The following is a 15,724-nucleotide window of genomic DNA, read 5'->3' as shown; positions in this document are numbered from 1 at the left end:
TACAACTATAAATATAACTATTCAAAAAAAAAAAGACTTAAACTATATAGGAGAAAAATTAAAATGATGCATCTTGTTCTTTAGTTGGAACAACAACAATAACGAGAATAAAAGTACACAATGTCCCTTGAAAGGAACATATTATAAATGGGGGGAATAGAGAAAGAGAGAGAGAGAAGAGAAGATAGATATGCTACTAGTTTTTGTGACACCTTTAAAGCTACTTAGCTGAAACTAGAAACCGGAATGGTTTTGTTCTTTGCCAAGGATAAAATAATTGGAGATAGAGATAGAGATAGAGATAGAGATAGAAAGAGAAATTTAAAGTATATATAATATGATGGAAGAAGAAGCTTATGACTAGACATGGTATATATCTCTCGCACATACTAATAAAATAATATTATTGTTTTTAGTACCATATATACACCGCATCCCTTCAAAAAATAAAATTATTATAAACCCTTGAGAATTTTTTATTTTTAATATTGGAGTGGTAGTGATATTTTTTTAAAATGTAGATTGTTAGGTTGTTATATTTAATGTAAAATTGTTTAACTAAAAAAGCAAAAATTGAACCGTCTGATTTATTAGAGGTACAGATATCGGACCGTCCAATTTGTATTAAAAAATATAAAAAAATTTGAGGTACAGAAATTGGACCCTCCAATTTGTGTACTTTCACAATTTTAAAAAATATCAAAAATTACAATATTAAAGTATATCACGACTTCTACTTCCATAATAAAAAAAATTAGCCAACCGTTGATTATTATTAATACTATTTTTTTTTGTTTTGTGTATCTCTAAAAAGAAGATCATGCATGATAAATATGAGATTTTGCTGTAAGTTTCTTTAAAAATATATATCTGAAAATGAATAGAAACTGATTGTTCGACTAGATTAACAGAATAATCATGTTTATCCGAATTGAGTTGCCTTTCTAGATGATTTTTTTTTTATATAATCATGTTTACTTAATTAATAAACATCTATCACTACTTCTTATTACTACCAAATCAAATATAAGGACAATACTTGTTATGTATGTGTCTCTTTGTTTTTGTCGCTCTAATTTTTGCTAACAAACAATGCCCAATATCAATGTAATTGTGGGTATTTGTGGGAATATTCAAAAATAAGGATAAGATGAGGGCAATAATTTTTGTTGTAAATTTTATGGGATAAGGATTATATGTCCCCATCCTGTGGAAAATCGTATTTCCAAGATAATTATATGTATATTAATTAATATTTTATTAATTTAGTGAAATTTTTTTTCATTTTTGTTGGATTATCAGCACTTAGCAATTGAAATTCATGGACCTCTAATTAATTTTACTCTTTATTTTACTCAAAAAAAAGTAAAATTCTTTTAACAATATTCTTTTAATATTCAAGATTTATTTAGAGAGAATAAATATTGAATTATCAAAGTTAATCAAGTTAATATATATAACTTAAAATATATAATTAATAAATAATATATAAAAAAATAAAAATTGGTTATCAACTTGCATCTCTCTTTTATTATATTACCATCTAAATATGGAACCAAAAAATATTACCATATAAGATTAATAGCTATCTATTCAAGCTACTTAAACTCTATCACTCTAGTTTCATTAAAAGATGAAAAAAATTAAAAAAGTGAGAGAGAATATTTTTTTTAACATGGTTTGATTTTGAAAAAAAATACAAAAGAAGACATGACAAACGTTGTAGAACCTGGTAATAGCTAGCCTCTTGCATAAAAAGACATCCATGTCCTTCTCACTTCAGCTACATTCCAATTTTTGTCAAGTTTCCATAAATGCCCTCTCCCAGAAAACACTAGAGTAGACCGTGACTCAAAACAAAGCTACACACCCTATAAATAATATAATTCGTTTAATAGTATTAAATTATTGTATTAAATATTTAATAATATGTTGCAATCAATTTTTTATTATATTAATTAATTATAAAACTAATGAAATTTTAAAATAAATTACTTGAGTTTGAGTGTATGTATAGAAAATTAATATCCTTTTAAAAAATTGATTTTTTAAGTTTTAAAAAAAGGCCAAAGTAGTGTAGTGGGCTGCACCTGCATGAAGAAAGATGCATCAGCACGTGATACACTCGTCACTTCTAATCAATAGGTTGTTTAAGGAAATTAAAAAACGAAGCAAATTTATCAAATGTCATACAAAGTTTAGGATCACAAGAACAATATTCAAAATCAACTATTTTTTCTTTTAATACAACTAGCGGCTTAAATGGCGTAGAATCTAGTGATGGCAATAGGTTCCATGGGGGCGGGGACATGCTCTGTCTCTGTCCTCATGGCTGTATTTGTTTCTGAGAATATGATATGACAAGACATTGAGAACATAACAGGATAAGATATTAATGGATAAAAACATAAAATTTTGTGTTTTTATATTCTGTTTAGTAATAAATTAAAACAAATTATGAAAATCTAATTTATTCTTTTTTTTTTCATTCAAAAAATTTGAGATGAAAAATATAATAATAAAAAATATAATTATAAAAAATTAACAAGAATAATGAAAAAAAAATGAAAAATAAGTTGTGTTCCTTGTTAGTGTCTCTGAACACATTGTCTCTGTCCATATCTCCTCTGTCAAACACGATTTTGTGTGTCAGTGTCCTTGTCTCTGTAAACAAACGCAGTCCATAGTCCGGTCCCGGCCTGGACAACAGGCAACGGGCATCGGGCATCAAGCATTGGGTCTCCATAGATATCCGCGTATTTTAGAAGTTAAAGAAAATAAAAAAAAACAGAAAAAATTGAAATAAAAAAATAACCCTCAATTGTGGTTACAAATCCACAATAACTTCAACCATTCAATTCCAATTTCCCTTCAGCCATTGTGCATGAATTAGTAATTAGTTGGATAACAGTGCAGAAAATTAATTGATTAAAGCAAATACTATAGCTTCAATTAAACCAGAGGCACATATATGAGGCATAATCACAAGCAAGAATTTTCATCATTAGGACATAGACAACAACTAATATAAAATCACAGAAATCACGGAAAATCACAGAAATCACAATAATGCTATAATAATTAATAAATACTTTCAAGGTAAATGAAAATCACAGAAATCACAGAGGCTGACTTACCGAAAGGAAGAGCGGCCAACAGAGAAGAGGTTGCCGACGGCGATAGAGAACAAACAAACACGATTCTAACTCTGACGATCTTGCTGGACGGCGATGAAGATGATTCTCCTCTAACACGACGAAGACAACGACGGTTCCGCCTCTGACACGACGATTCTTCTCGGGCTAGGTGAGGCACGCGATGACGACGTTCTCCTCGGATAGGTTTCTCAGACGCGCGACGATGGTGCTGCGGTGACCTTCAGAGTGAGAGGGGGAAGTAGTAAGAAGGGAAAGCACGGCAGTGAGGGAGGAGGAGGGTGGCAGACAGTGGTAATAGAAAAAGTGGAGAGAATCTATGAAAAGGTTTAAATTCTGCTGAATCTAAAAAGAGAGGAAGTAACGACAGGTAGGGATTTAGGTTGAGATTTAGGTTTCCTGTTAAATAAATGAAAAACTTTTGGGACACTAATTTTTAGTATTTTATCAGCAACAGGATGCAAATCAACAAAATGTTTTCTATAGCCAAAAAGTGTTTTTGCAAACCCATCATCACCGTCCAACAAGATTTCAAAAGCCATTTGCTACTTCATGTTCAATAAAATTACATAGTACCCCTTACAAATAATTCAAAATAAAAGCAAGAACCTTTTGTGCCATTGGTTTTTGGGTTAAAACGAAAGGACAAGAGAAAGAAAACCTGGGATATTTTGAGGAGAAGGATGAATTGGGAAATAATAATAAAAGAGGGGAATTGTTCAAACACAATTTTATTATTCGAATGAGGTGGCTGTTTCCATAAAAGCATTTTTGTGAAAATGATATTATGAACCGTCAAATAGTTCAATCAAATATATTAAACTATCTAACAGTTCACAATGTCTTCATTGGAGTAACCACCTTAGAATTAAGGGGTAGACAAATTTCTCCATACATATCCTAACATTTGGAGTTACTCTCGATGTGAAACTAGCCAGGATATTTCTTAACAACTATTTCTATCACATGAAGATGGATAACAAGAATATGCCACAACCATTAAACAACTATTTTGAAACTCTGAAATATTTAAGAAGCTCATGCAGCAGTGGCACTCGAGTTTTGATCGCTAGATTTGTTTTTGCGGCCCCAAACAGGATTGGACACAATAAGCTGATGCGGCACAAGCCGTTTCTCACGCTTCGTGAGCTTGCGGAAATTGTGAACCTTCAACCTCGCAATCTTCGCCTCTTCTTCAGCGGTTATTTCTCTTACTACAACTGTTAGCCTGCATTCGGGTTTGACTTTGATGCCGGCTCTTCCTTTGGAATGGTAAGAAACTTTCTTCCGGAATAATCCTTTTCCAACAAACGCTTCGGCTGCAAGAAATATGAAACAGCATCAGCACAGATTTAAACAAAGTGGCTAAACAAATTAAGTTACACAATTGCAAAATTTGAAGCGTTACCAACAATGAGGCGCTCTGCATCCAATCCATGATTATTTACGGCATTTCCTTGGGCTTGAGTAATACCCTGCAGTGCTTATAACTTTAAAACATAAGTTTCCAATTCTGCATTTCCCAGCACAGATCATGGAAAAGGAGGAACAATCCCATAGAATTAGATAATGGTAATATTAAGGGGAAGAGGTGATGAAATTTTGGGAGCTGAAATATATGTAGGAAACAAAATACAAGTGCAGTGCGTAGTAATAATAATAATAATAATAATAATAATAATAATAATAATAAAGGCAGCTCTGCAGACAAGCATCTCGTGTTAATGCAGGATCCTAGAAATGCCGCACCAAAAGGGCGTAATGTAGGCAGCCTACCCTAATTACATAAGTAGCCAATTCCACGGCTTGAACCCGTGACCTTGAGGCCACACGGAAACAACTCAACAACAACAACAATAAGGCCCTTGAAATTGTGGACCGAAGTGGAGGAGAAAAAATTGAACAATCCAGAAAGCCAAAAGAATGTAGAAAATGAGAGAGAAGGACATAAGGTAGCTAGAGAGAAAGCACAACAACATTGAAAGTATCTGAAGGTAAGAAAGAAGTTGATCTTTATGGTCTATTTTGTGAATAAATTTATCTGTGACTTTAGAGAGTTGCAGATATATTGCAAAGATACAAGGCTTAATGATCGACTACACCAACAGCTGAACTTGTTCTAAGGAAATACGAACTCTTGGTTAGAAACCAATGAGGACAGATAAATCAACAGCCTAGCCTTGATGCTGTATGGTGCTCTAGAAGAAGCAATTGAATACTCTTAGTTTTGTCTACACACAGAAATGAAAATACAGTGGTAATACCACTTATTACCTGATATACAGTTCTTGAAGCTCGCTTTACTGTCACTTGCAATTGCAGCAATGCATCTTTAACCAGCATACCACGAACCAAAGCAGCAACCAAGTTGACCTTCTTAGGACTCTGAGAAAGCACGTTGAAAAATAAGGTAATCAGTCATATATGCTAACTGGACCACAGAAAAACAGAAACCCAGAAATTATGATCATGTTTCCATAGCATTCAATCCAAGGGTGGCTTTTCATTGACCAGAAAATTATGCTGACTGAAGAAACACAGAAAGTTTCTCAAAAAGTAGGCAGAGGCACCATTTGACTTGGTGACCTGGTATTCTCTATGGGCACGTTCAGAGATGCTCAACCAATAGTCGCAGGATGAAACAGATCATGTTATACTTTTCAGTTTTCAAACTATTGCTATGCTGCAGTCTGAACTAGCTAACATTGTATTTTAAGCAGTTACTTCAGAATGACCCATATTAACAGGGGAAAAAAATGATATCCATAAGCAATTCACGATATATTGGCAATTTGGCATTGATAAAATCACTGCAGCACCAAATGTTATGCTGTTAAAATTGAATTATCCATAATAATATAACAATAATTGTGAATGGCATGAAAGGCATTTCATAGTTAGTGCAAGCATTTGAGTTGAGTTGAGTTGTGTATCATATCGTCAAGCATGAAATGCCCAATGGTTATAAGGCATTTCAAAAGTGCAGGAATCTTCGAAAATCTTACTTCAAGATAAAATGGAAATAATGATTATAAAGAAGATTACATACAAAAACTGATAAATCGAGGTAGAAATGAATACAGTCAGCACAATGGCAGTGACTGAACCTGTTAAGCAGGAACAATTTCCTTGTCTAAATCATAATAGTTTTGTTAAAAGCACCTTTCAGGATGAAAGATTGATGTTTAAATAGGAGTTTCTCTCTCAGACGTTTTTAGACACTAGAAACCTGCGCTTCAATCATATTTATTGTTTTTTTTTCCTCTTGTAAGAAGCATCTCTCAGTCCTCTCATTTTCTGTTAGACTACTTCATAATAGGGTTGTCTTAATAAAGGGGTTCGTTTGTTGTTGCTTTTGGAAGAAGTACCATTTTCAAAACAGAGTCAGAGGCAGAAGTAGAAATCATAGACATGCTTTTTTATTAAAATGAAATGGAATTAAACTATTTGAATGATAAGTACTCTTTAGCATAAATTAAAGAAAACCAATGAAATCAAAAGATTTGTGTCATGTCCATAATGTAAATTGAGCAATTACTTAAGAAATACAAGATAACAGAATTACACAAGGGAAAAAAACAAACCTGCTTTATTTTTGACATTACTGCTTGAACTCTTTCTTTCTTAACAGGTGTCTGCTTCTGGTCTTGAGCTTCTTTGCTACCCAAAAAGGAAGTTAAGGCTAACGGGGAGGAAGTTGGTGTTTGTTCCAGATTTGATGACTTAGAAAGCAAACAGGTAGAACCTGAAATTCCCTAAAACAAAAGAACCATGTAAACTCCAACTATCTGTCAATAGAGTTTAAGTAGAGAGCTTATAACGTGATATGATCAGTCACAATGTAAATCAAAACCTGGTATTGGAAAGAGTGATAAACAGGGCTACGACTTGAAATTGAGGGCAATAGTACTGTTCTTGCTATCAACGTCGTCAGACCCTTACCTACAATGTACAGAAATAGGTTTTCTAAAGTATTTAATAAAACCCAAAAAAAATAAGAGTAAAGCATGAGCAACTTCACATAGTTTGCAAGAAGGAAATAGTTAAAAACATAAATCACCAACCTTGGGGAGATGAGGTGGTAGCAGAGTGTGCAATTTGACGAAAAACTGGCAAGAAATGCCTTTGCCACTGGACCATGATTACAATGCACTCTTTCTGTAAAGTACAACCACAATATGAATAGGTTGTTTAAGGAAATTAAAAAACGAAGCAAATTTATCAAATGTCATGCAAAGTTTAGGATCACAAGAACAATATTCAAATCAACTATTTTTTTCTTTAAATACAACTAGCGGCTCAAATGGCACCGTAGAACCTAGTGATGGCAATGGGTCCCATGGGGGCGGGGACATGCTATGTCCCTGTCTCCATGGCTGTGTTTGTTTCTGAGAACAGGACAGGACAAGACATTGAGAACAGGATAGGAAAAGACACAAATGGACAGAGACACAAAATTTTGTGTTCTTGTATTCTGTTTGGTGATAAACTAAAACAAATTATGAAAATCCAATTTATTCTCATTTTTTTTCATTCAAAAAATTTGAGATGAAAAATATAATAATAAAAAATATAATTATAAAAAATTAACAAGAATAATGAAAGAAAAAATGAAAAATAAGTTGTGTCCCTTGTTAGTGTCTCTGTGTCCTTCATGTCAGGATGGACACAAAATACACTAATTCAGTGTCTCTGGACCAAGGTTCTGAGAACCGGACCGGTCATCAAACCGTTCTAGTCACTGGTTTACTGGTCCAACCAGTGGTTCAACCGGAAAAATCGTTTTAGAATAGAATAATAAATTATAAATATGCAAGTACTAAGTTGAGGGTATAGGGTAGTATGAATTTTTTCTAATGAAAGACAATTCCTCATCAGTACACAAAATGTTAAAAGAAATATCTGACAAGAATAGGAAGAATATCAAATGAATTATCATAAATCCAACTAAAAAATAAACATAGTACTTGGATAAATAAATTTGATAACATTATTAATAACAAAGTTGGTAGTGGACTAGTGCTAGAAAGGCTTTCACCAAATGAAGGTGCATACAGGCTTTAAGAGACAATAGACTTGGGTTTGTGCCGCAGCATTTTGGATGAGTTGCTTTGAAGACCATTTGGTGAAACTAAACTTTGAATAGGTACGATACAAGCTTCACCAAATGCTCATAACACACAAAGACAGTTTCTCAAGATACATAAATAAGTGCTCATCCTCTGAAAATAATCATTTGAATTGGTATAAGGCAGGAAAAAATGACCATAAGTCTCTTTACCCAAGTCAAAATAAACAACCATATCTGAACTCAACAATCAGCATTCAGCACCAAACATTACAAAACATTAACCAATAATCACACTAAACCTGCAACCAGCAATTACAAAACAGCAACAAACATTAGTACATTATAAAACATTCCAAAACAGTGATGACACTAAACCTGCATAGTAAATAATCTCAAAGACAATGATTACCAATATCCAGCATAAAAACAATAAATACACAGCAAAAATTTATCAAATAAACAAGAACATGACCTAAATAGAAAATCCAACAAATTAAGTCGGAGCAACCTAACAATTTGGCAAATTAAAACAACAGCAGCCCAACAATTTAGCAAATTATCAACTTAACAAGTTCAAGAACAGAAAATCACAACAAAAACAAAAAAATTAAAAGTAACAGAAGAACACAAGAACAATTAGCAAATTAACAAGTTCACAATAACAATTAAAATCTACCAGAAGAACACTAATGCAAGTGGAATCATCATGCTAATATGTTTTCTGCAAAGATGTTATTTGTGCAGCTAAAATTTCTTAATTACTATGATCCAGTTATTCTAATTTCACATGCAATCAACTTACAAAGTTTCTAAAAGCTAGAAATTATAAAACCAACCAGAAACATGGTTAAAGCATTTCATCAAACATGTTGAGTGCGGTAAAATTAAAACGAAATAAGAGAATTCAAAGCTTAATTTCAATGTGACAGAGAAGAGAACATAACTATTGTAACTTTATTCAGTCTATGAAAAAATCCAAACCACTTCCAAATCAAATAATTACTTATTGTAATAGAAATCAGAAGATGCAGAGTTTGAAGAAGAGTATTGGTGTTGTGTGAGTGTATTGTCTGGTGGCGGGTTTAGGGAACTCACGGCGACAAAAGAGAGCAGTTCGACGGCTGGGTGGAGCGCGCGGGTTGGTCGCAGAGTTTGAAGCGGAGCAATGTGGCTTCCAGACGAACGCGAACTCGAACGGTGAACAGCGAGTGAACGCGAACGGTGAACGCCGAGCGAACGTGAACGGCGAAGAACGCGAACGAAGACAACAGCTGAACGAAGACGTGAACGTGAACGGCAAACAAACGACGACGGAAGGACGGCTGAGCAGACAAAGATGACGGACGCCGAGCTCGAGGAAGCAGCCGCGATCGGTGACAGCGAACAGGGGTTGAAGACTTGGACCACGAGGGAAGATAGATGATGGATGGCGAACTTTGAGTGCGACGGACGGCGTCAGTATTCCACTCCTTGCGGCGGTGGTGTAGGCTTACAGTGCTAGGGTTTGTGTGATTTCTTTCTAAATGAAAGAAAGAAAGGGAGAAAGGGAGAAAGAAACGAAGGAGCTTTGTGTAAACCGGCGGGGTTCCGGTTCGGTCCGACCGACCGGTTCTTATCCGGTTCAACGGTTTTTTATCGGTTTTTTATTACCGGTTTTACATGCCTGAGCGGATCGTTAATATTGCCGGTTCGCAGTTAAACCGGTCCGGCCGGTCGGTCCGGTCCAATTTTTAGAACATTGCTCTGGACACATTGTCTCTGTCCATGTCTCCTCTGTCAAACACGATTTTGTGCCTTAGTGTCTCTATCTCTGTAAACAAACGCATTTCGTAGTCCGGTTCCGGCCCCGCCCCCGCTCCGGGAAACGGGCATCGGGCATCGGTATCCGTTGGGGATCGGAATCTCCAGAGATATCCGCATATTTTAAAAACTAAAGAAAATCGAAAAAAAAAAGATAAATTTGAAATAAAAAAATAATCCTCAATTGTCATTACAAATCCACAATAACTTCAACCATTCAATTCCAATTTTCCTTCGGCCACTGTGCATGAATTAGTAATTAGTTGGATAACAATGCAAAATTGATTTATTAAAGCAAATACTATAGCATCAATTAAACCAGAGGCACATATATGAGGCATAATCACAAGCAAGAACTTTCAACATTAGGACATAGACAACAACTAATATAAAATCACAGAAATCACGAAAAATCACATAAATATAAAATGACAGATATCACAACAATGCTATAATAATTAACAAATACTTCAAGGTAAATGAAAATCACAGAAATTACAGAGGCTGACTTACCGGAAGAAAGAGCGGCCAACAAAGAAGAGGCTGCCGACAGCGATAGAGAACGAACAAACACGATTCTAACTCTGACGAATTTGCTGGACGGCGATGAAGATGATTCTCCTCTGACACAACGAAGACAGCGACGGTTCTGCCTCTGACACGACGATTCTCCCCGGGCTAGGTGAGGCACGCGATGAAGGCGTTCTCCTCGGACAGGTTTCTCAAGCATACGGCGACGGTGCTACGCTAACCTTCAGAGTGAGAGGGAGAGCGCGGCGGTGAGGGAGGAGGAGGGTGACAGACAGTGGTGATAGGAGAAGTGGAGAGAATCTGATTGGGAGACTGGGAGTGTTCTTCGAAGATTTTGGGGAATTAGGAATTTAGGGTAAATTGGATCACGTGCTAAACTTCTTCAGCCTTCTTTTTTTTAAAAAAGGCCAAACGACGCCGTTTCATAAGCTGGGGGGAACAACCTGTACTTTCTGAAACCTTGCCAGTTCGCTCGGTTCGCCAGTTAACCACCAATTCGACCAATTTTTTTGTCAGTTTTTTACAGTACAATTTTATAAATAGACCAAACCGACTAAGTAATTGATTTTCGATTAAACCGACCAGTACAGTCCAGTTTTCAGAACATTGCTTCTAAAATTTCTACCTCATCGATTCTGTCTTATTCTCATTTTTTTTCTTTGGTCATGGGTCTTATTCTCATCTTTAATTCTAACATATCTCATTCCAATTCTTTTTCCTTTGTTACATAATATGTTTTTGACATTTTATTTTCTCTATACTAACATTTTATCAACATTAAATTCATTTATTTCTCCTCACTACACTACAATAAAACTTACTTTCATTGATAAATTTTAGTGACAATAATATAATAATTATTATGTATTTATTTAATTTATATTTTTACAATAATTATATATTTATCATTGTTGCATATTATATATTATAATAATAGTTATATTTTTTGCAATCATTAAAAATTTTTTATCGATAGTTATATAATTATCGTTAAATTTTTTTAACAACAAAACATAAAATAATTTGTCAATAAATACATTAGTAATTATTTTTTTTATTGTTAAAAGTAAAATAAATAACCACTAATAATATTTTTTCTAACAGTGCTGTTAGATAAAATAAGAAAATAAAGAATCTAATAACCAATGCAATTTTCACATCCCGTTTAATAAATTTGATTTGATTCTCAACATAAAAAAAATAGACACGAGCAATTAAAATTATAAATATACTTTTAAAAGTAAATTAAACAAATTGTTTTTATTATATGATGAAATTTAATTTATTTTTTATCTATCTAGAGCCTTTTTTAAAAGTAGATATCAGAAATAATATTCTTTTTCCATCTTATATAAATATCAGTATCTTTTCATGTTGTATAAATATTAATATCTTCATATATTCTTTATCTTAAAATCTGTACTAAACACAAAGAAAGAAAATGAAGATACATATATATAAAAATGAATAACGCTACACATCTAAATTTTTTTATAAACTAAATCCAATAAAATTAAATAATAAAATTTAAAATAATATTAATCATAACAAATTTTTATTATGTTAGATCAATTTAATTAGATTTAGTTAATAAAAAGATATTAATGTGTAATATTATTCTATATAAATATAACACAACTCTCCATGTATGCTCATGATAAATTACCATATAATAATAATAATAATAATAATAATAATAATAATAATGCTTTACATGATGATGCACATGCATGTGTGTAGATCAGAGTTGATCCATCTTTATCCTATCTCTTATTGGGCATTGGCATAACTTGAGGGCAAAGATAAACACTTGCTTGGCTAGTGCTCCTAACCTAATAATTATTATGATGCAACACAATATTTTTTTATTTTTATTTTTAATTTGTTCTCCTTTCGAGGAGGAGTCAAAATTAAAATGCCTATTGGAGTATTTCAGAAAACCTATATTATTCCTCCTCCATGCTGCCCCTAATTTCTTTATAAAGTGTGTTTCAATATTTGTAAGAAATTAAAAAAAAATATTATTTAATTTGTATCCATTTAAGTTCAAAATTTTAATTTGTAATAATATTCTGGATTTTTTATTTATGTTTTAAAATTATATTTGATTTTAAACTGTTATTAACAAGTGAAGGCAATGAATAAAAATTAAATATAATTAAAATGTATTCATAGATTACTGATAAAATTGATATAAATTAAAAATTAAAAATAATTTCAAAATTTCTTACAAATATTAACAAAAAAATATTTTATACTTTTATTGGTATGGATAAAATTGAGATTATGAGACTAAAATTAAGTATTGTTTTTAAAAATACAAAATCTTGGACCTTTCAAACTTGAAGGTTGTATTTATTTTTTGAGACTAGGAGATTAAGTCAGAGTATTGTGTTTGGTGACAAAAAATTAGAATCAAAATTTTAGTCTTTAGATACAAAATTTTAATTTTTTCAATATCTTCAAAAAGTAGGAATACAAGGAATTGAAATTTCTAGTAATAAAGACTTAAATTTTAATAATATTTTTTTAAAATATTTTCATTTAAATTTTTAAATTCTAAATTTATCCTTCATTATCCATATTTATCTTAAATTAAACATAATACTGAAATATAATTAAATCTTGTATATTTTATACCAAATATAATACAGAGACTTAATTTAGTCTCTGTCTTTCAATCTCCATCTCTTTAGGTAACATTTGGAGGAGAGACAGAAACTGAGAGACTAAGATTGAAAGATAAAGACTGACAGAGACTGAAATAAGTCTTAATATTGTGTTTGGTGTAAAGTGAAAGATAGAGATTGAAATAAGAATGAAACTCTAATTTAATTTGTAAAAAAGATAAAGTTAGAATTAATTAATTGAAATGTGATATTTTAGGTATAAAATATTATTAAAATTTTAGTCTTTGTCTCCAACAATTTTAATTTTCTGTGTCTTTATTTTTTAAAGATACTGAAATACTAAAATTTTAGAGATAGAAACTAAAATTTTAATATTAATTTTTGAACTAACAAATATAATGTTCAATCCCATTTTTTTAATTTATGTCCTAATATACCTCAAAACAAACATTCTTTTTCAAATACATACGAAGAAAACAAAAATAAAATAAAAAAACTTTATGTGAAGAGTGGAGTAGAGATATATTTATTTATTTTTTTGTTTAAGATTTGAACTTAAAATCTCGTAGTTACAGTATAAAATACTTATAAAAAGGTGAGACACCAAAAAATTTTATAAAAGGTAATCAGAAGACATATTAATACATTAGTAAGATATAATTTTTATACTTTCTCGATATAATTATTTTTCACAAACATCTGTTTATTATTATTAGTAAATGGTCAAATTAGTCTTTAAAAAATTATTTATTTTTTTAATTAAATTCATCTTTAAAAAAATTTAAGTTAGTCATGTTAATGTTTCTGTTATTTCTATTGTTAACAGCGCCAAAATGTGTTGATATGCCACATTAAGTAATGACACCACAACACATTAGTTGTTAGTTCTAATTAGCGACTAATATGATATCTCTATGAAATTAGATCATATCAATTTTAAATTAAGGGATTTTAATGTCTTAAGGTTCCTCTCAATTAGGTTTTATTTTTATTTAATTTTATAAATTTATTATGTTAGCAGTCAATTAAGATTATTAAATATATGTACTATAATATCATTTAGCATGTAATATCAACAAACTTTGACATTGTCAATAAAAAAAGTGATAGAATGACCAATATAACTAATTTAAAATATTTAAAAGATAAATTTGATTAAAAAATTTAAAAATAAATTCAAATAAACGAATATTTTTTTTAGATGAATTTGATTATTATTATTATTATTATTATTATTATTATTATTATTATTATTATTCCCTGAAATTTAAACAAATAAAGAGATTCTAAAGTACATAAATATTTAAATTAAGCAAGACAGGGATACTCTCAAAAAAGTTGTGTGGTAGCTTTTGAGTTTCCATATGTGTGAAAAACTATCAGCGTCCACTACATGTTAAATAATAGCCTCTGCATTAAGATTGTCGCCCAAAAGTGCTCACATAATTAAAGGCCTGCATCTGTGTCATCCTGTTAACACTAAATACCACTTATTATTACTCTTTGGTATTGATTAGGACACTAGTTAAAAAATATAAAAATTGAAACTTTGTTTTTTAAAAAATATTTTTAAAATATTTAATATTTTCGTATAATGCTTTTACTCTTATTTTTTAGAGTGAAACCTCTTTCGGTTACTAATAAATTCACGAAATTCTAATAAATTCACGAAATTCCTTTCTACTCCTTAACAAAAGTATAATCTCTTCGCAACCCTTAACAATTAATTTCATGAGATATTTTGCCCCCTCCATTAATGTCTCCATTTAGAGTTAACAAATATTGCCTACGTGGACATTTAAGTCAACAATTTAATGGATAAATTGTCCTCTCTTCTTCTTTTCTTTTCTCCTCTTATTTTCTATGCGAGCCAGAATACCACCAAGCCAACTCTCCTCTTCCTTTCTCCTCAACATTATTTTCGGCCACCATTATCACCAACATCCACTACCATTCTCTGTTATCACTATACCAACCCACTGTCACATCATCTTCTTCCTTTTCCTCCTCCTCTTTTTTCTTCTTCTTTTTCTTTGCATCAGTCTACTGCTACCTTCTTTCAATTGAACAGTTTAATCTGTTTAAATACTTGAATTTGATTAGGAATATGGTATCACAAGTTGTCCTTTTATAGATTTTGATGATTGAGTATAGATATTTACTTAAAATATCGATTTTTATGTGAAAGAGTGATTTGATAATTATGGGAGTGCGCCGATGTTTTAATTTGTTCGATGTAAAGTTCTCTACTTGGAATGCAAATTTGGAATTTAGTGTGAAATCAAATAGAGATAGGGGTAGGGGTGGCAATGGGTAGGGTAGGGTAGGGTTTGAACCCAACCCTAACCCTACCCGCGGGTTGAGTTTTTAACTAACACTCAACCCTACCCTACCCGCGGGTTGAGAAATACCCAACCCTAACCCTACCCGCGCTCAACCCGCGGGTATCCGACCCTACCCGCGGGTTGACAAAAAGAAATATTATAATGACACAAATATCTCAAATATAACACAAGTATCCTTGGTTCAGTGGCTAG

The 15,724-nt window shown here is 31.9% G+C and overlaps 1 protein-coding gene across 2 annotated transcripts; it reads right to left on the bottom strand.

Annotated features, from left to right (window-relative positions):
• Window positions 1-3,870: 3,870 nt before the first annotated feature.
• On the bottom strand, window positions 3,871-9,745 carry LOC130935404 (uncharacterized). 2 transcript variants are annotated; one of them, XM_057865135.1, is made up of 8 exons: window positions 9,322-9,745; window positions 8,437-8,525; window positions 7,220-7,313; window positions 7,009-7,097; window positions 6,740-6,910; window positions 5,430-5,540; window positions 4,564-4,630; window positions 3,871-4,474 (listed from the first exon to the last, which is right to left on the bottom strand). In XM_057865135.1, exons 3-8 carry the CDS (start codon window positions 7,293-7,295, stop codon window positions 4,194-4,196), a joined length of 795 nt encoding a protein of 264 aa, XP_057721118.1. In that variant the 5' UTR covers window positions 7,296-7,313; window positions 8,437-8,525; window positions 9,322-9,745; the 3' UTR covers window positions 3,871-4,193. The 2 variants fall into 2 exon arrangements, with proteins under 2 accessions (XP_057721118.1, XP_057721117.1); XM_057865134.1 differs by lacking the exon at window positions 8,437-8,525.
• Window positions 9,746-15,724: the final 5,979 nt, after the last annotated feature.

The sequence above is a fragment of the Arachis stenosperma genome, chromosome 6, assembly GCF_014773155.1.
Source record: "Arachis stenosperma cultivar V10309 chromosome 6, arast.V10309.gnm1.PFL2, whole genome shotgun sequence".
NCBI classification, from domain to species: Eukaryota; Viridiplantae; Streptophyta; class Magnoliopsida; order Fabales; family Fabaceae; genus Arachis; species Arachis stenosperma.
The sequence above is the reverse complement of the archived record's forward strand: the minus strand, read 5'-3'. Positions and strand labels throughout refer to the sequence as shown.